The 21,666-nt window shown below is 46.0% G+C and overlaps 1 protein-coding gene across 1 annotated transcript in view; it reads right to left on the bottom strand.

Annotated features, from left to right (window-relative positions):
* TMEM131 (transmembrane protein 131) overlaps positions 1 to 21,666 on the bottom strand; it is a 334,866-nt gene that overhangs the window by 199,793 nt on the left and 113,407 nt on the right. Inside the window, exons 13-15 of the mRNA XM_029603311.1 lie at positions 14,527 to 14,637; positions 14,299 to 14,433; positions 541 to 645 (exon numbers count right to left, since the gene is read on the bottom strand). Coding sequence (XP_029459171.1) covers positions 541 to 645; positions 14,299 to 14,433; positions 14,527 to 14,637 — 351 coding nt within the window. The remainder of the gene's footprint in view (positions 1 to 540; positions 646 to 14,298; positions 14,434 to 14,526; positions 14,638 to 21,666) is intronic.

Raw genomic sequence — 21,666 nt, forward strand, 5'->3', positions numbered from 1 at the left:
TTGGTCAATTTGTTGTTGTTTGAATCGTGCTGCGTACATCAAGCAGCACTACAGAAATGTTAAGTAGCAGTAGTCAATTTGTACCCTAGCTTTAATGTAGTAACCCGCATTGCATATCTCTTTTTTTTTAAGTGATTATATGAATACAGTTCATGTATTTTAAGATTAATTCCTTGACCAGCAAATCATTAATCCAATATGCTGCATCATTTTAAACTGCTCTAGATTTTACTAACATCTTAGTCAGTCATAACTGAGCAAGCAAGAATCTTTTAGCTACCTTTGCATACTGTTGATTAGCTGCAAATTCAATGATCCAACAGCACAAACTTGCTGGAAATTTTAAGGGGCAGTTGAGAGGAAGATTTTTAAAAATATAAGTAAACCAATAAAACTCCAGCAACCACCTCCAGTTGCTTTACAAATTCAGCCCTTATAGTAAACCTTGTTAACAAGCACTACTTTACTTGATGGTTTCCATTGGAAACAGAAAATGAATAAATAGCAGTAGGTTATTTTAACTGTGTCTGTAACCATTACCTCATAATCAGTTATCATCTGTATGGCTCCATCATAAATTCCTTCAAACTCTTTTGCAATCAGCTTCACTCGAAATACTGCATAATAACCTGAAGCTAATATTACCTGTAAATGGAAGAAGCACACTTCAGATTCAAATATAATCCAACTTGAACTCTTAAAAAAAAAAACCCCACTCACAATTTCGCAATATAGCCATGGTAAAAACAATGGTAAAAAAGATCCACAAGGCAAACTAGATAGACATGTAAAACACAATAGATAGTACATAAAATATTGAAGGGGTCAAATGCTTTATACAGTAGTAACATGTATGAACTGATAATGAAGTATGGTGTACAGCAAGAATGTATATAACATTGCAGCAAATCAAGGCAATAAAAACTTCTGTTTGAATGAAGTGGAATTATGTTAAGGCATAATTCTGAGATCAGGTAATGCATATTAGCAAAATATGTATAAAAAGAAAGCAAAGGAAAATTAGTCCTCACCTGTTAATTTTCGTTCCTGTAGTACCACAGATCAGTCCAGACCATGGGCTGAGCCTCCTTGTCCAGCAGATGGAGACAGACCAAAACTGGAAGGGTATCCTATATCAGGACAGAGCCTACCCTGCAGCCCTTCAGTATAACCATTGTCAAAGCAGAAAGTATGAAGAGTAACAGAAGGAATCAAGCAAGTAACAAGAGAACTCGAGCAAACAACCAGAGAACTCAAAAAATTAACAAGTACGAACAGTGAATTGGCTCTATGGATTCTGAAGATAAGCGCTCTTGCATAAATGTCCATGGTCATCCAAGAGATGCTTCCGGTGCCTCTAATTATAATCACAGACTAAAATCATTCTGAAACCTGAATAAAGAAAAGAGAAAGGAAACTTCGAGCGGACAGCAGGAAGTATAGGGAAGGGCGTTTGGACTGATCCGTGGTACTACAGGAACGAAAATTAACAGGTAAGGACTATTTTCCTTTCCTGTACGTACCCGGATCAGTCCAGACCATGGGTTGTACCAAAGCTTCCCTAAACACGGTGGGACCCGAGACAGTCCCCGCTCGAAGCACCTGCCGACCAAAGGAACCAAAGACTGGAGTCTAAACATCCAAGCGGTAATGCCGAGCAAAAGTATGCAGAGACTTCCACGTAGCTGCCCTGCATATCTCCTGCGGAGAGACTGACTGACTCTTCACCCAAGAAATAGCTTGGGAACACAAGGAATGAGCCTTCAGGCCCTCTGGGACTGCCTGGCCCTGAGAGATATAGGGCGACGCGATCGCCTCCTTCAACCAGCGAGAAATCATAGTCTTAGAGGCCTGTTTGCTGCAGTTGGGCCCACTCCATAAAGACAAATAGATGATCCGAAACTCTGAAGACATCTGGTTACCTGCAAATAACGCATGAGAACCGCTTCACATCCAGACAGCGTAGATCATCCCCAAACGTTCTTGAAAGGTCCGCGGGAGAAAAAGCGGGAAGCTCCACCGACTGATTGACATGAAAGGCAGAAACAACCTTTGGCAAGAAAGAGGGTATAGTCTTGAGGGAGACCCCCAAGTCCGAAAAACGTAGGAATGGCTCCTGGCAAGACGCTTGGATCTCCGACACCCGCCTGGCGGAGCAAATAGAGACTAAGAACACCGCCTTAAGCGTCAAATTCTTGAGAGTAGAGTGGTGGAGGGGCTCAAAGGGAGCAAGGCAGAGAGCCCGAAGGACCAAGTTAAGGCTCCACGAAGGACAAGTGGAGCGCAGTGGCAGCCTCAAATGTTTAACTCCCTTGAGGAAACTGGCAACATCTGGATGAGACGCAACCGTATAACCTTCAAGATTTCCAGAAGGGAGCAGAGGGCAGAGACCTGTACTCGAAGCAACCCGAACGAGAGAGGCCCTTAGAGAGACCGCGCTGGAGAAAAGAAAGAACCAGCGAAACCAGGGCCGAATGAGCCAAGGACACCCGATTCCGCGCAGACAAGCTCGAAAACCTTCCAGACCCGGACATAGGTGAGGGAAGTAGAAGTCTTGCGAGCACGCAGGATAGTGGAGATGACGTCTTCCCTATATCCCTTCTTCCTCAGTCTCCGCCGTTCAAAAGCCAGGCCGCTAGACAGATGCGATCCGCCTGGTCAAAAAATATGGGGCCCTGCCAGAGCAGGCCCAGAAGATGACAGAAACAAAGAGGGCCATCCATCGCCAGGTTTACGAGATACGTGAACCACGATCTGCGGGGCCACTCGGGAGCTACGAGAATGACAGGACCCCTGTGGAGCTCTATCCGTCTGAGCACCTTGCCCACCAGGGGCCACGGGGGAAACACGTACAGAACAACGTTGCATGGCCAAGGAAGGACTAGCGCATCTACCCTTTCCGAACAATGCTCCCTCCAGCGATTGAAGAACCTGGGAGCTTTGGTGTTGTCCAAGGTTGCCATCAGGTCCAGGTAAGGATCACCCCACCGGTTGACAATCAGCTTCATTGCCACGTCGGACAACTCTCACTCACTGGGGTCGAGCCTCCGGCGACTCAGAAAATCTGTTTGAACATTATCCTTGCCCGCAATGAGACGCCGCTAAGCACTGCAGATGGCACTCCGCCCAAGTGAAGAGCTGGCTGGCCTCGAGGGCCACCAGGCAACTCCTGGTGCCCCCTGGCGATTGATGTACACCACAGTGGTAGAGTTGTGCGAGAGTACCCGAACCGCTCTGTGGCGGAGCAGGGGGAGGAAAGCCTGAAGAGCCAGATGGACTGCCCGATCCTCCAGGCAATTGATATGTCAGCGGGATTGGGGAGGGGACCAGTACCCCTGCGTGGCCTGTGTCTGGCAGACTGCTCCCCAACTGGAGAGGCTGGCGTCTGTTGTGACTACAACCCACTGCGGAGTCTGAAGTGATATGCCCTTCAGAAGGTGCTTGAGCGATAGCCACCAATGTATGTCTCTGACGGTAGAGTCGAAGAGCGGAAGCTGCGCTTGAAACAGTTCAGACACAGGTTTCCAGCAGGAGAGCAAAGCTTTCTGTAAAGGACGCATATGCGGAAAAGCCCAGGGGACCAAGTCGATGGTAGAGGCCATGGTCCCAACTGTAGGGAGAGGAAGGAAAAGGAAGCTGCGGACTTGATCCATCAGCTTGAACGCTCGAGAGTCCGGCAGGAAGACCTTGCAGACCCGAGTATCTAGGACCTGGGAAGGACGGAGATTGCTCTTGGAATAATTGACTATCCACCCCAGGGAGGAGAAGAGAGCAAGACACGGTCCACTGCCAGCTTGCACGAGGGCCTCCGACTTGGCTCGCACAAGCCAATCTTCTAGATAAGGGTGGACTAGGACCTCCGTCCCGCGGGAGGGTGGCCGCCACCACCACCATCACCTTGGTAAATGTGAGTGGTGCCATGGCCAGACTGAAGGGGAGAGCCCAGAACTGGAAATGGTGCCCCAAGATGTGGAACCGAAGATACCTCTGATGTTCGGCACGGATCGGAATGTGCAGGTAGGCCTCCGTCAAGTCGAGAGAGGCCAGAAATTCTCCGGGATGAACAGTCGCTATAACTGCCCTCAGGGTTTCCATCTGAAAATGGGGCACTTTGAGAGCCCGGTTGACACTCTTGAGGTACGAGATGGGTCGAAAGGAGGAGTCCTTTTTGGGAACCACGAAGTAAATAGAATACTGGCCGGTGCCCCATTCCTCCACGGGAACAGGGACTATAGCCCCCAGCCCCTGGAGTCTGGCGAGAGTCTGACATACAGCAGCCCGCTTCTGATGGCCACACAGGGAGACCATGTACAGATCCGGCAGGTCCTGAGCAAATTTTAAAGCGTAGCCTTTTTCGATTATCTCGAGGACCCACCGGTCCGACGTGATTTTGACCCATTCCTCCAAGAACAGGGACAGTCGACCACCTAAGTTTGGAACGGAGGAATGGGCCAGCCGAATCTCATTGAGAGGCAGGCTTGAATGCGGGGAGCTGTGGGTTACCATCACAGAAGGCACAGCGCCCTCGAAAGGACTGAGACCAGGATTGAGATCTGGAGGAATTACCTCTAGAGAAGGCGCCCCGTGCCCTAGGGTTATATCTTCGCTGATCCCTGAAGCAGGTTGCAAGTGGGGGAAGAAGGTTCTCGCTTGTTTCGGGCGATCCTCAGGCAGTTTGTGGACCTGGTTCTCACCCAAGGATTTGATAAGTTGTTCCAGGTCCTCGCCAAAGAGTAACTTACCTCTGAAGGGGAGCGTGCTCAGCTGAGCCTTGGAAGACGAGTTGGCTGCCCAATTACGGTGCCAGACGAGTTGGCTGCCCAATTACGGTGACAGAGGAGCCGTCTGGCCGAGTACGCAGACGCCATCACTTTGGCCTGGACCTCGAACATGTCGTAAAGGGCATCCGCCCCATATGCTTTAGCGCCTTCCAATCTTTCAGCCTGCTCTGCCTCTGCAGGCGAGAGGTCCTGGGTGCTGAGCAATTGTTGGATCCACCTGAGGCTTGCCTGCTGCATGAGACTGCTGCAGATCGATGCCCGGACACCCAAGGCCAAGACTTCAAAGATGCGCTCGAGATGGAATTCTAGCTTGCGGTCTTGGACATCCCTTAGGGCTGTAGCACCCATCACCGGGATGGTGGTGTGCTTAGTAACTGCAGTCACAGAGGAATCCACCTTGGCCATCTTCAGCATGTCTAAGCACTCCTCCGGGAGAGGATAAAGCTTCTCCATAGCTCTACCGACGTGGAGCCCTGATTTGGGAGCCTCCCACTCCCTAAGGAGCATTAGCCGACGCATCGGTTGGAAGGGGAAGGTGCACGGAAGAGCCCTAAGTCCCGCCAGGACTGGGTCCGTGCAAGCCAGCATTGCGGCTGAGAACTCGTCCGCTGCGGGACACTCTACCCCAGCTCCTGAGAGATAAAAGGGATAAGTTCTTATTGAAAATATTGTTTTTTACGTTACGTTATGCTTTACACTCCTTGTTATTTGTAAACCGGGTTGATGTGATGCCTATCATGAAACTCGGTATAACAAAAACAATAAATAAATAAATAAATAAATAAATAAGTGGCTCCAGTTCCTCCCTCCTGAATAAACGTAGGACCCTGGGGTCATCCCCTCGAGGGGGGGGGGGAGTTTTGACAAAATCCTGATCTGGATCCTGGTCTGGGGCACCCAAGGGTGCGGGGGCGCCTGGGGGGAGGAGGGACCCCTGGGACCACCCACACTCGGACAGACCCCTGCGTATCAGGAACCACTGGGGCAGACGGAACAGCAATCCGAGGAATTTTAGGGAGAGGAGGAGCAAGGGGGGAGGTCCGCCTCTTCTTGCAGGATGGCTAAATAAGATTTGTGCATTAAAAGAACAAATCCTGAAGAGAAACAAGGCCGGGAACCTCCGGGGGGGGGGGGGGGGGGGAGGATCAAAAAATCCGAGTCCTGTGAGCCCTGCTGCCCGTAATAGCAGAGTCAGAAAAACCCAAGATGGCCACCGTTCCCGCGGTTTGCCGACCCGGGAACGGCGCGGCCATGCGCTTCCAAGGCCTGTCTCGGGGTCCTGAAGTTATCGCTGCCACGGAGGGACCTTCCCCTCCTGGCAGGCAGTTAGAGCATAGCCCCTTGCAGGAGAGTCAGATCGATGACTCCCCGCAGGCTAAACAGAGAGGGGATCGCGGCATGGCCCCGATGCAGGGAGGAGGAGCAAAGAAATCAGCTGAGCCACTGGGGCTGAAGGAGCAGAGGAACAAACCCTGCACGCTCCCTTCTCTCTGAACAGGCTGCCAACACTAAATGCACCCGATAGAGGTATTATTGATTTTATTGATTTATTGATTAGCTATGTAAGTCTGTAAATAAGTTCTTTCTTAGCGTTTAACCTATGTACTTTTGGTTGTTTTTGTTCTCTCAGTTTTTACCTACTGTTATCTGTTCCATGTAAAGGCCTAGTCTATAACTTCCAAGTTAATTGTGAACCGATACGATGTGGCAAACGGTATCGGTATATAAAAAAATGTGAAATAAATAAATATATAATTTTTATTTTTAATTGGGCAGGCAGGGGAAAACGGCCCTGCAGGCGGCCCCAGGGAAGAAGCGTCCTGGGGAGAGATAGAGAGAGAGAGAAGGCTGTAAGGGGGGAGTGACTGGCACCACCAATTTCACCCCATAGCCGAGGAACACCAGGAATGGGGAGCCTAGGCTGTGCAACACAAGGGACAAAGTCCCCCTAGGTCCCCCCAAGAGCGAGGGAACAGAGAGACTGTCCCCTAAAGGAATCAGAGTCCAGAGAAACTTTTTTTTTTTTTTTTGTTTTTTTTATTAAGTAAAACCAGAAATATAATCAGTACAAGACACAATTAGAGAAGAAAATAGCCCCTCAAAGGAAATAAGCAAAAGGAACAGGGAACCAGGGAACCACAGGGTGAGCTGTCGCAACTGCTGGAGACAGACAATACTGAAGGGCTGCAGGGAGGCTCTGTCCTGATTATAGGATACCCTTTCAGTTTTGGTCTGTCTCCATCTGCTGGTCAGGAGGCTCAACCCATGGTCTGGACTGATCCGGGTATGTACAGGGAATTCATATTTCCAGTTCCAATCTAAAAAACAGAATCATAACATACATACACAAAGGAGGTACAATTTTACAATGCAAACCTTTTAGAAAGAAAATACAATTCAGCTATCATATATATATATATATATATATATATAATATATTATACAAGCCGTTAAGGCCCGTTAAAACGGGCTACATCCCTCTGTGCTCTCACCCTCCCCCTCATTCTCTCTCCCGCACACGCACTCTTCACCACCCCCTAACCTCCCTCCCTCACACTCCCCACTCCTCCCCCTACCCTCCCTCTCCCTCTCACTCATGTCCCACTCCCCCTCCCCCCCCCTCAGTCCCACTCCCCCTCCCTCCCCCTCAGTCCCACTCCCCTCCCCTCTCAGTCCCCCTCCCTCCCTCTCAGTCCCCCTCCTCCCTCTCAGTCCCTCCCGTCTCATCGTCAGTCAGTCCTCCCTCTCTCTCAGTTCAGTCCTCCTCTCCTCTGTCAGTCCTCCCTCTCAGTCAAGTTCCCACCTCCTCTCAGTCATTCCCTCCCTCTCTCTCTCCTCCCTCACTGCTGCCGCCCGTCTTCGCCGCCGCCACTGCGGCCCTGTCTCTCACCTCTCCCTCATCCTCCCTCTCCCCCTTCCACTTACTCACATCCCCGACTCTCACCTCTCCCTCATTCTCACTCTCCCCTCACTCTTCCCCACCCCTACCTCTCTCCCACCACACTACCCAGTCCCTCCCCCACATACACCCAGTCCCTCCCTCCCCTCCCACCTCAGTCCCTCCCTCCCTCACCTCCCACTCAGTCCCTCCCTCCCTCCCTCCCACTCAGTCCCCTCCCTCCCACTCTCTCCCTCCCTCCCTCTCAGTCCGTACGTCCCTCCCTCTCTCTCTCTCGCCTCCCTCCCTCGCTACTGGCCGCTGCCGCCGCCCGCTACCACCCGCTGCCGCTAAACCGCCGCCGCCATGTTTTGGTTTTTTTTACGCTGCCTAAGACCGACGTGCTCGCCCGCACATGCGCAGTAGAGCTGCTCTCTACTGCGCATTTGCGGCACGTCGGTCAAGCGTAGTTTATCTAGTTAGATATATTTCTATGTATGAAAAGAAGGTTAAAATACATATTAGATTGCAACTCTCACTTTTTAGGAGATGTGCCCTGTTTTTAATTTTTTGGGAGAAAAAAAAAACTGGACCATTTTTCAATGTCTCCCTTTTAATTTCCTTGGGCTCAATGCATTTTAAAGGGAGAATAAGACATCTTGTTCTTCCATACAGATCCCTCTTCACAAGACATTTTAATGTTGGCAAATATATGTATCAAGCATGCTTTTATGCTTTCTACTGTCCATATTTCATAAAATCACTCATCAAAATGTATGCTCCAAAAATGAAGGAGAGAGAAGGAAGCATTTTTTTTTTTTTAAACCGTGCATGGTGAATTGAGTAATAGACTGCCACATAAAGTGGTAGAAAAATATTGTGTACCTTTAAAATGTAGTTAGACAAATTTCTGTAAGGGAAAAAATATTAATTTCACAGGTTTGGGTGAGTAACTGCTTGTACATATTAGCATACTTGGGAATAGGATGGTTGAAGCCATGAGTTCGTAAGTTTTCCCTTCAGTTATGGGCAGTAACTTGCTATGCCTCTATGTAACTTGTTTTAAAGTGCTCTGCTGTAGACAGCATTACATAAATGCCAGAATACAGTGCATGAAATAGTTATGGTAACCAAATATATACTTCAAGTCAATATGTAAACTAAATCTGGAATGTTTACCACAATGCAGCAGCAGGAACATACAGAATAGGTCACAAGTCCTTTTGTAGTGAGGTCCTTGCAACTTCTTATCAAGGGATTCTCATCAGCTCTGCTCTACTCAGTGCAACACACTGTCATTATAAACTAATTTAACAGGAAACTCCTGAGAACATCTCCAGAACATCTGTCTCTCCATGATAGTAGGTTATATATCCCGTGAAAATGTTCACAACCCATAATATACACAATTAAAGATTTATGTCAAATGACTTGAATGTGAAAGTCTATATAATAAAATGTTGTGTGTATAAACTCCAACTTCACTCTATTCATGCCTGAAAAACCTTAAATTAAAAAGATGCTGAAAAGTGTACACTTCAACTGTTACACAAAGTAGGCACATTTCATAGTGTTTTCATTTATCATAAAATAATTTGTGAGAGCAAAGCCCTAACACTGTGACATCAGCAGGTTGTAAAAAAAAAATCGGAAGTTGAGGTGAGGACTAAAAGCACTTGTTACTCCTAGGAGAATTCTGCACACAAACATTTAAATTCTGCAAAATTCTGTATACTTTTTACTGGTCAAAACAATATACATCAGTTTGAGCAATTAATGTAAAATGTAATACAGAAAAGTTATTACTAAAAAGATGCAGAGTTTTAATTATTTTGAGCAGAATTCCCCTAAAAGTACATTGTAGAAGTGTTCCTTCCACCCTCTCCTCCCTATTCCTGTGGCCAGACCTCTTTCAGTCTGCCCTCTCAGGCTCTTTTCTTCCAGACTCAACCCCTTTCTACTCCGAGTTTAAAGCTCTCTCATATAGTCCCTCACAGAGGCTCCTTCTGTCCACCTCTCATACCCCTCCCCCCAACACAGGTTCCCTTTTGTCTCTTGCACACACACAGACTCTCACACAGGCTCCCCTTCTCTTTCGTACCCATACACAACCTCCAGGCTCCCTCACTCTCACACACACCCCCCTCCTCACACAGGCTCTGTCTCTCTCACACAGACCCTCACACAGGATACCTCTCACATACCCCTTCACACAGGCTCCTTCTCTCACACAAATACCAACGTTCCACTCTTACACACAATCTTCTCTCACATACATATCCTCAATCATGCACACAGGCTCTCAATCTCTTACTCACATACACACTACCTCTTAGAAGCTCTCACACACATTCACCCTTCCTCTCCCACAATAGGGTCACAGACTGTCTCATAGCTGTAGGAAGGATGGGCTTGGCCTGCAGCTATCCTGGGCCTCTCTTGTGTGTCTTCGGCCGTGAGCGGGATGGGCTTGGCTCACAACTGATGGGCCTCAGATCCTCTGTAATAAGTGGGAAGGGCTCAGCTCTCAACCTGCCAAGCCCTCTCTGATCTTCGGCATGAGCGGGATGGGCTACACTCACGGCCCACAGGGCTTCCCATCGTTTTTGCTGTGAGCGGGATGGGCTGTGCTCACGGCCTGCAAGGCCTCCCTTCATTTTCAATGCGAATGGGATGGGCTGTGCTCGCAAGGCCGCTCTCACTGCAAGCGAGATGGGCTCCACTCATGGCTGCTGGGCCTCTCAGTTTCTCAGCCACTTGCGACCTATGGGCCTCTTCAATCTTCACCGCGATGTGATGGGCTCTGCTTGCAGGCCACTGGGCCTCTATTCCAAATTCTGCACAAATCATTTAAATTCTGTGCAGACGGAGAATTCTGTGCACATTCTGCGCTGTGCAGTTGCGCAGAATTCCCTCAGGAATAACTTGTTTAAGCACTATTCTATATATGTAAAATATAAACAAGTAAATTATTTTATATGCATTTTTTGAACATGAATTGCCTCATTTTATTTTCTTAGTCACTAATTTATGTAATGAAAATTAGTGCAAATCTGTTTTGATGCACAGAATAGAACAGCATAAAAGTGACTACAGGCAGGTGGGCAGAAAACCAACTAAAACCAATAAGCATATTCATTATGAAATTACTCCTGGGGGAATTCTGTGCTATTGTGGAGTGCAGAAATTGCACAAAATTCCCCCTGCTGTGCAGAATTTGGAGCAGGCCCCCGCAGCCACGAGCGGAGCCCATCTCACTCGCAGCAAAGAAGGTGCAGGCCTGATTGGCCATGAGCAGCCCATCCTGCTCACGGTGAGAGTTTGTGTGTAGAGGTGTGAGTGAGAGAAAGCATATGTGAAGGTGCATTGGTACGTGCGCCAGAGAGGGAGCCTATGTGAAGAGATTGTGGAGTGTATGTGTGAGAGAGTGGGAGCTGGTGTGTGAGAAAAAAAGGATTGTGTGTATGTGAGGGAATGAGTGCTTGTTTGTGAAGGAGGAAGTCTCTATAAATGGATATGTGTGCGCATGAAAGAGAGAGGAAGCCTGTATGTCCACAAGAGAGAGGTAGGGGTGTGTGGGTGTGTGTGAGAAGATGAGGAGAAGCCCTGCCTATGTGAGGGGCTATACTGAGAGGGGTCAAAACTCTGGGAGTGGAGATTAAGTGGAAGGGGTTGAGCCTAGTGGGGAGTGGAGAGATAGTGAAGGTTAGAGAGTTGGGGCCTGAGAGGGCAAAATGAAAGGAGACTGGCCAAGGGAGTAGGGAGACAGGGTGAAGGGACACTTACAGAGAACTAGGGAAATTCTGCTCAAAATATTTTTAAAAAATTCTGCATCTTTAAATAACTTTTTCTGTATTACATTTTAAATTACTTATGTATATTTAGTGTATATACTAAGATGTGAATCGTTTTTTGACAATTTAAAACAATCAGATATCTTTTAAATCGACAAAAATCGTTAGAGCCGCGATACAATAACAATTCCCCCGATTTATCGTCAAAAATCGTAAATCAGGGAGGGCGGGAAACCGGCACACCAAAACAACACCCTAAAATCCACCCGGACCCTTTAAAACAAATCCCCCACCCTCCCGAACCCCCCCAAAATGTTTTAAATTACCTGGGGTCCAGTGGGGGGGGTCCCGGCACGATCTCCCGCTCTCGGGCCACGGCTTGCGTTAATAGAAATGGCGCCGGTGGCCCTTTGCCCTTACATATGACAGGGCAAAGGTAGCGCCGGCGCCATTTTGGTTCCTGTCACCCGACGTCACGAGGGCAGGAGATCGCTCCCGGACCCCCGCTGGACCCCCAGGGACTTTTGGCCAGCTTGGGGGGGGCCTCCTGACCCCCACAAGACTTGACAAAAGTCCAGCAGGGGTCCGGGAGCGATCTCCTGCACTTGCGCCGTATTGCCAATATTCAAAATGGCGCCGGCGCTACTTTTGCCCTCACTGTGTCACTTTTGCCCAGAATTCCCCCAGAAGTTTGAAATGCACACCTAAAAAGAAGCCAAAACTAGAAATAAAATCACCCAAATACTTTATCCCATCTCATATTCAAGCACTGCAGCAAAGCATTTGCACTTAAACTGATGAAGGCTGCAAGAACATGCACTTCACAAATCCTTTGTAATAATCCCTCCCAGGGCAGGTACAAGGGAATTGGGCACTCTTAGTGAACCTTCAGCCTTGAGCACATACGTACACACATATATATCTCCCACAACTAACTTTTGAAAGTTAATATAATATTGTACATGAGTATGAATAAACATTCTGCATTTATAATTACAGATATATTTTACATGAAAAAGGAGAACATGATACTGATTGTGGCACAGCAGATGATGGCAGAAAAAGACAATCTAGTCCATTCAGGAGCAGGAAAGTCCTTCTAAGTTATGTCTGCTTTATCTTGACCCTTTCTTCTCATGCTCTCTGTACCACAAGCTAACAACTCAGATCCTGTCAGAGGTGTAGACAAAGTGAGTGAAACCACAAAATAAACCTAACACACAAAAATAAAACAATGGTGAAAAGCTGAACTTGGTTTGGCAGTTTATCTGTGCAAACAAAAGATATGACGACAAAGGGGGCCAATGTAATAAAGTGCTTCCAGCCTAGCTCACAGGTTTACATGCGGTTGGACACGTGTTTGACGCTTAAGACTAGCACCCGACGCAATAAGTTAACGCGTCCAAAACATGTACCCAAATGCATAGCTGATAGCATCTATCAAGAAATTCCATGTACATGAGGCTATTTTAGCTATTAACCCCTGATGCAGAAAATTGCTGGGCGCCCAACACACACTTTTTAACAATCCAACTTTACTCAGTGTACCCGGACCTTACATCAGTATGTACCTAGATCTTCAGCTAAAAAAACAATGTCTTATTTATTCCTTGTTAATATAACTTTTAGTTGTCCCCCTTTTATTTGATCCAAGTTCTATGCCCTGTTCAATGTAAGCGCATTCTTACATGCTTGTTACCGTTATAATGTAAACCGAGATGATATGTAATTTTTTACATGAATCCCGGTATATAAAAATGTTAAATAAATAAATGGAAAATTTAACTCCAACTCCGGACGTGGCGTAAAGTCAATCTGCGAGTCAAGAGCTCTTGAGAAATAAAAATAATTACAGTTCCTCTGTGTCCTTCCTACTTAGTATCATTGTGATCCTTGAATTTACTGTTTGCGAGTTGAAAAATAAATGTACATTGGCTTGATTTAATAAAAAAAAAAATTTCTTCTTGGATGCACAGTTTAGCCACCCACAGCAAGGGGCGCTTAGCTATGGGCATCCTCAGCAACCTCAGCAAAATCAGCCAGAAGAAGCAGGATGAAATTTGCATGTAATGGAGGCAGGACAGGTATGGGAACCACTGTTCTAGGCGATCACTTACTTTGCCTAATGCTTAAGCTTCCCTCAAATTTTTCCTGCTGTTTTAAACTTTGTAGTTAATTGTTTTTTAAAGGCAAAAAAGGCTTTTAGCAAGAAATCAGAATTATGCCTAGGTTGAAAAGCTGTAGTACTACATATAACATTTCTTTGAATACAGAGTATGATGATATGGGGATAGCAATCTGAGATTGAAGAGGGGAAACCATTCACTTCAAAATTAAATGTAGAATCAACTTCAGGCTCTATAACACCTAGTTTTTTCCCCTGTAGATATTGCATATCAGGATATACAAGCATAAAATCTAGAATATTGTACACTGGTGACAAGATCTCTTGAATCCATGTCAAAGGATGAATGGCGAGCAAAAAGGGAACATTAAGACTTATTCTGTATCATTTTAAATGGCTCTAGATTTTACTAAGAGCTTAGTCATATGTGAACAAGCAAGATTCTTAACTCTGCATACGGTGTATTTTAAAATCATTCATTATGGTGTGACCAAAATATGAAACATTAATTAGGTGCATGATCTGACAACACAAACCTGCTGAAAATTCACAACTGAAGGGGCAGCTAAGAGAAAGATTAAAATATATAAATAAGAGGTTGCCCAATACAAACCAAGCAACTGGTTCAGCTGCCTCACTAGTTGAAGTCATTTTAATAATTCACATTTACTATCTTATCCACTAATTTTTCATTTGGGAACACAGAATATATATACTCACTGAAGTTTGATCTGACGCAGTAGAGTTTTCTATCTCTGGAAGGCTTGCAATTATTGTGGTTCTGTTGCCCTTCTCGGTAGTAAGGAGCTCTATAGCCAGACCATCTCCTAAAATATGCCAGCTTTTTACTGCCAGCTGAAAGCAAATAGCAAATCACAACAACAAATTATTAAGCACCAATATTTTTAGTTTATAAAATAAGATACCTGTACATGAATTGTTCTTTACCTCAATGGGATTACTATTAACAACTGCAATTAGAATGCTGCTGGCTTCTGTTGCACTTAGTATGCCAAAGTCTATGTAGCGCTCCTCAGCTTTTGGGGGCAGGACAAAGTACTATAAAAGATTGAAAGACATTTATAACAGATGAAAATACATGCTTAAACTAATTTGCCATCCAGTAATTTGGTACTACTAAGCTATAAAATGTTGACATGCAAAAGTATGTATTTTTTCCGTTCACCATCAGTGAGTAAACAAATATTGTGCAAAACATTTGTAAAAACATCAAACATATATAGCAAAATTGCTTGCCTTGTAATAGGTGTTATCCCAGGACAGCAGGATGTAGTCCTCACATATGGGTGACGTCACAGGACGGAGCCCTATCATGGAAAACCTTCTGTCAAAGTTTCTAGAAACTTTTGATTGGCACACTGAGCCCACTGAGCATGCCCAGCATGCCATGATCCCTCAAGCCACAGGGGTCTCCCCTTCAGTCTCGTGTATAGCAATAGGTGTTAGCAAAAATAAAATAAAATCTATCGGACCCAACTCCGTGGGGTGGCGGGTGGGTTTCATGAGGACTACATCCTGCTGTCCTGGGATAACACCTATTACAAGGTAAGCAATTTTGCTTTATCCCAGGACAAGCAGGATGCTAGTCCTCGCATATGGGTGATTAGCAAGCTACAGGTTGAGTCATTTTGTAATGGACCAACAGCAACAACTTGTGCAACAGGCACAACTGGAGTACTGTTGGAAAAATTGAGGCAGCCTAAAATCACAGCAGGTTGGATGTAGAAGGAGTTGGGATTATGCTGGAAATAAGTTCTTTAAGACAGATTGTCCATAGGCTGAATCTTGTCGTCCTTTGTCCAAACAGTAATGAGCTGCAAAGGTGTGAAGAGAACTCCACTTTGCAGCTTTACATATGTCAGCTATTGGCACTGAACGATAGTGTGCTACTGAGGTTGACATTGCTCTGAGTGCACCTTTACTCGCCTTTGGAGAGGAAGGCCTGCTTTTTCATAGCAGAACTCTATACAATCTGCAAGCCAATTGGAGAGACTTTGCTTGCCCACTGCTTTACCCGGTTTGTTTGGATAAAAACAAAGAGTTGAGGGGATTTCCTATGGACTGCAGTGCGATCTAGGTAATATGCAAGTGCATGTTTACAGTCCAAGATGTGCAAAACCCTCTCACCTTGGTGAGAGTGAGATCTTGGGAAGAATGTGGACAAGACTATGGATTGATTCAAATGGAATTCCATAACTACCTTGGGAAGGAATTTTGGGTATATACGGAATACCACTCGATCATGTAGGAATTTTGTATAGGGTGAGTATATGACAAGTGCTTGTAACTCACTAACCCTTCTAGCAGATATAAAGGCTATTAGGAATATAGACTTCCATGTAAGACATTTAATATCGCAGGAATTCATGGGTTCAAAAGGAGAATGCATGAGTCTTGTTAGTATCACATTATGGTCCCATTCTGTGACTGGTGGCTGTATAGGGGGTTTAAGATTAATTAAACCTCTAATAAACCTACTAACAAGGGGTTGTACTGATATCGGTGCATCCCCTATTGTATGATGGTAAGCTGAGATAGCACTTAGGTGTACCCTTACTGACTAGGTCTGGAGACCACAGTCTGAAAGGTGCCAGAGATAGTCCAACAAAGATGTTATGGGGCAGGAAAAAGGGTCAATACTTTTCTGCACACACCACGTGGTGAATCTTTTCCATTTCGAACTATAGTTTTTTCGTGTGGAAGGTTTACGTGAAGCTACAAGCACTTGAGAGACATTAGTTGAAAGATTGAGTGGTTGCAGGATCAAGCTTTCAACATCCAGGCTGTTAGAGATAGGGATTGAAGGTTGGGATGGCGCAACCTGCCCTGATCCTGAGTTATGAGAGTAGGAGCTGTACCCAGTCGAATCAGGTTCTTGATCGAGAGATCAAGAAGCATGGGGAATCACATTTGTCGAGGCCAATACGGGGCTATGAGTATCATGGACCCCTTGTCCTACTGTAGCTTCACTAGAGTCTTAATTATTAGCGGTATCGGGGCATACGCGTATAGAAGACCTGAATTCCAGGGGCGAGCAAAGGCATCCTTGGCTAACTGGTTTGTCTGTTTGTGCAGAGAGCAGAATCTGTCCACTTTGTGATTCAGTTCGGATGCAAAGAGGTTCATCGTTGGTTGACCCCAATGTTGAAATATCCTGGTCGCTACTAAGGGATCCAGGGACCACTCGTGAGGTTGGAATTGATGACTGAGACGGTCTGCTACTATGTTGTGAATTCCTGCCAGATAAGTGGCCCGGAGAAACATGGAATGTGTCAGGGCCCAGTCCCAAATCTGTGCGGTTTCTTGACAAAGGAGATATGAGCCCACACCTCCCTGTTTGTTTAGGTACCACATGGCAACTGTGTTGTCCGTTTGTATCAGAACAGTTTTGTGTGAAAGGCAGTCCTTGAATGCACGTAGAGCATAACGTATAGCTCGAAGCTCCAGGAAATTGATTTGAAATGTTGCTTCAAGTTTTGTCCAAGTACCTTGAGTTTGGAGATTATCTGTGTGAGCTCCCCAACCTAAGGTGGATGCATCTGTAGTTAAAGTCACTTGCGGAACTGGGTGTTGGAAGGGTAGGCCTTTGCACAAGTTGTTCTTGGTCACCCACCAGAGGAGAGATGAACGTAGTTGATGGGTTATTTGAACTGGAGACGACAGCGGTTGAATGGCTTGTATCCACTGTGATCTTAATGTCCATTGGGTTATTCTCATGGCTAATCTGGCCATAGGAGTGACATGAACTGTGGAGGCCATGTGGCCGAGCAGAGTTAGAAACTGCTGTGCTGTCGCCTGCTTCTTTAAGCACAGAGAGTTTGCTAATGAGGAGAGTGTCTCCGCCCGATCTTACGGGAGGAAGGCACTTGATATTATGGTTTTCAACTCTGCTCCAATGAATTGCAGTAGGCGAGATGGGAAGAGGTGGGATTTTTCATAGTTGATGAGAAATCCCAACAAGTGGAGCAGGTTGATTATGAGCCTGAGAGAGGTGAGAGCTCCTTAGTTTGACTGGCTTCTAATTAGCCAGTCGTTCAGGAAAGGAAAAACGTGTACACCTTCCTTATGCAAATGAGCTGCTGCTACCGCTAGGCACTTTGTAAATACTTGGGGTGCCGAGGCAAGTCCGAATAGCAGAACCCGGTATTGGAAATGCTGATGACCCACCAGGACATGCAGAAACTTGCGATGAGGAGGGAATATTGGAATGTGAGGGTAAGCGTCTTGCAGATCCAGAGAACAGAACCAGTCTCCTGTTTGAAGAAAGGGAAGCATGGTGCCTAAGGAGACCATTCTGAACTTCTCTTTCCATAGAAATTTGTTGAGATTTTGGAGGTCTAGGATAGGATGTAGGCCTCCTGTTTTCTTTGGAATGAAAAAATAGCGAGAGTAGAATCCTCTGCCCTGCTGAGGTCGGGGAACTGGTTCCACAGCCCTTGCTCTCAGAAGGGTGGATAATTCCGCTTGCAGAAGAGTGGTATGATCCTGGTGTATCCAGGTGTATACCAGGATTCCCCACCAAAGAGTCTTTGGTGGGGAATCTTTTGGTACAGTGAGAAAATTCAGATGGTAACTGTGTTATAATTGATAGAACCCATTGATCTGTTGTGATGTTTGACCAATGGGGCTGAAAGAGAGACCCTACCTCCCACTGGTAACTCTGGGCTCGGGTTGGTGGAGTGGCTGCTGTCCTCTGGCTGGGTTTCAAAAGCCTGATGCTGAGCCTGTTTGAGGATGAGGCCTAGAAGCTCTCAGTTGTCTAGGCTGGGTTCTTTGCACTGGTCTGGACGCTCTACCACGGGGTGCTGGTGGATAGTACCTATGTGGTCTATAGTAGGGCTTCCTGGTGTCTTTTCGAGCTGTGCGACGCGTGACAGATGAAATATCTTATGGGATAGCAGACAGTTGATGCAGAGTTTCAGAGTGTTCTTTCAGCTGGGCTACTGCGTCTTGAACCCTTGTTCCAAACAGGTTATCACCCACACAAGGTAGATCTACCAGCTTCTCTTGAACTTCAGGCCTAAGGTCAGAAGCTTTGAGCCAGGCCCAATGACGTGTACTGATACCAATTGCCGCTACCTGTGAAGAGGTCTCAAAACTGTCATAAGCAGCACAGACCTCGTGCTTGCCTGCTTCCAAACCTTTGTGAATGATGTCATTTACTGAGTCCTGATACTGTTGAGGCAAAGTCTCAGATAGTTCTTGCATCTGTTTCCAGAGGTTTCGCTGATACTGCATCATATAAAGTTGATATGATGCTATTTTGGAAACAAGCATTGAGCCTTGAAAGACTTTTCTACCTAGAGTGTATAAAGAACATTTGTTCTTTGCCAGGCGGCGTTGATGAATGAGGGCATATTCTTTTTTATTTTTTCTGGGCGGATTCTACCACCACAGATTGGTGTGGAAGTTGGGCCCTCTGATAACCAGGGATGTGCTGCACCAGATAGGTGGTATCCATCCTTTTATTAACCGGTAGTATTGAGCATGGGTGTTCCCACAGCCTGTGTTGCATGTCTACTAGGACTTCATGTACTGGAATTGCTAGTACCTACTTAGGAGGGTCCACAAATTGTAGAACCTCTAAGGTCTTTTGTCTGGTATCTTCTTCTGACACGTTGAAAGGGAATAGTGTCAGCCATCTCCTTTACAAAATTGGTAAAAGATAAGTCCTCTGGGGGAGACTTTTTTCTTTCTTCCAGTGGGGACGGCTCAGACAGGATGTCCTCTGAAGATGTGTCAGTGTCTCTGACTTCCCAAGAGTCCGATGGTGGGGCGCCCTGGAGGAGAAACATGAGGAGGCATCGGTGGCTTTTGTGGAGGCATTGATAGGGAAAAGAATGGTATCGACGGAGAGACCGGGATTCTTGGCCGAAAAAGTCCGGAGGACCCCAGTTGGGGTTCAGAAGGCAGAGAAGCCCCCGAGGCATCATCGCCACCAACTGGAATCGGAGTGATAGGCTGCACTGGAAGAGCTCCGATTAGGGCATCGAGCTTAGACATCAGTGGCTGGAATACTGAAAAGTCCGGTGCCGGCACTGGCATCGGAGGAGGCACCGGCACCAGTGGTGTCGATGGACGAAGATCCCGGAGAGCTTCTCTCACTGCTTGGCGGATAAATCCGTCCAGTTCCTCCCTTAAACTTGGTGAGGTCAGAGCAGCTATAGGTGGTGGCAGAGAAGGTGTCATCGGCACTTCCACAGGTCCCTGTGGTGGCTCGATGCCCGGCACCTTTGCAGGTGGGAGAATGCCTCGGAGTAGTAGGCCTCGATGGCTCTTGAAGGCAAGACTTCTTCGGTGATGGCTCTCTCAGCAATAGTAAGGCCTCTGGCGAAGTATGTCGATGCCTATGATGATGCTTTTGTTTATGCTCCGTGGCTCTCAAGTCCGGATGTCGATTTCACTGATGCCGCGGATAGAGTCTGTGATAGTCGGTCTCCAGAGCAGTCCGTGCGACGTTTGTGAATGACTAATCTTTTAGATGCTCCAGCAGAGATGATTGAGTCGAAGTCGACGTTGATGGTATAAGCTATATATGGAAGAGATGTTCCATCTTCTCTTGTCGGGCCCTCCTGCCCTTGGCGGTCATTTCAGCACACTGAGGGCAGGAAGAAACATCATGCGATTCTCCCAGGCACAGAACACACTCGACGTGCGGGTTGGTGATCAACATTGTACGAGGGCAATTCGGGCATTTTTTGAAGCCCGTGGTCATGATGAAGGCCGGACAGCCTGCAACGGCCTTCTGACCAAAAAATTATTTGAACCCGGATCAAAGCGGGAAAAAACTTTTACTCACTGGCCGGTGGTAGTAGGGAGACCCCTATGTTGGGGATGAACAGATATTTAAAACTTTTTTTCTCTCAAATGTGTGAATTTCCACACTGGGCTCCTTCACCGTGATGCTAACTGCAACAGGGAAAAACGAAGACTGAAGGGAGACCCCTGTGGCTCGAGGAATCATGGCATGCTGGGCATGCTCAGTGGGCTCAGTGTGCCAGTCAAAAGTTTCTAGAAACTTTGACAAAGATTTCCGTGATAGGGCTCCGTCCAGTGACGTCACCCATATGTGAGGACTAGCATCCTGCTTGTCTTGGGATAAAATACAATTACAGATTTCTGACTTCCACATCTTGCTCAAACCCTTATCCCAAACTAAAAACACATGACCTCCATATATCATCCAAAATACTGAAACCTGGACTGAAAAATTATTACCCAAAGAAACATAGTACATTAATACAATGATGACCTCAGTGAATAATTATTTGAAAACAAGTTAATAAAAAGAATTTCACTTCTGAACTAGGAGCCCAATATCAAAAAGTACACAATACCATGCATATATGTAAGACCAAACTGTTCAACCTGACTATTTTTGGGCTTGTACCACTGTATATATCATATACAGCCTGATATTGATGGCTAGTTGGGCATAAATTGATGTGGTTATTTACCTACACATTTGTTACTCCATTATTCACTTATGTCTGATTTGTGTGTCACTGATAAAGTTACATAACAGGGATGGCCAATGCTGGGCCTGAAGAGCCATAAACAGGTCTGGTTTTCAGGGTATCCAGAATAAAAATGTATATGGTATATTTCTAAACAATAAAGGTAGTGCATGCACATCTATGGAGAATAGGTCTGGTTTTCAGGTCACCCTCAATAAAAATGCATGAGATATTTTGCATGCACTGCCTCCATTTATGCAAATGTACCTTATACATATTCATTGTGGATATCCTGAAAACCAGACCTATTTGTGGCTCTTGAGGACTGGAATTGACCACCCCTGCTATATGAGATTTCCACTATAGCACTAAACAATCTGCATGTTAAAAGGTAAGATGCAAATTTTCAAAAACTACAGTATAAAAATGACAACAGGCTCAAACAAAAAAAATTCTTAAATGTAGAAACAGAATATGATGGCAGATAAGGACTTTAATAGTGGAGTGGCATAGTGCAGAAAACGTAAAGAAATGTTCACATACTGAAAACAACTGATTTATGTTGGCCTGGCTATGTGTGTAAATTCCATCATGGAATCACAAATTTTGA

Source organism: Rhinatrema bivittatum, chromosome 5 (assembly GCF_901001135.1).
Source record: "Rhinatrema bivittatum chromosome 5, aRhiBiv1.1, whole genome shotgun sequence".
Classification (NCBI taxonomy): domain Eukaryota; kingdom Metazoa; phylum Chordata; class Amphibia; order Gymnophiona; family Rhinatrematidae; genus Rhinatrema; species Rhinatrema bivittatum.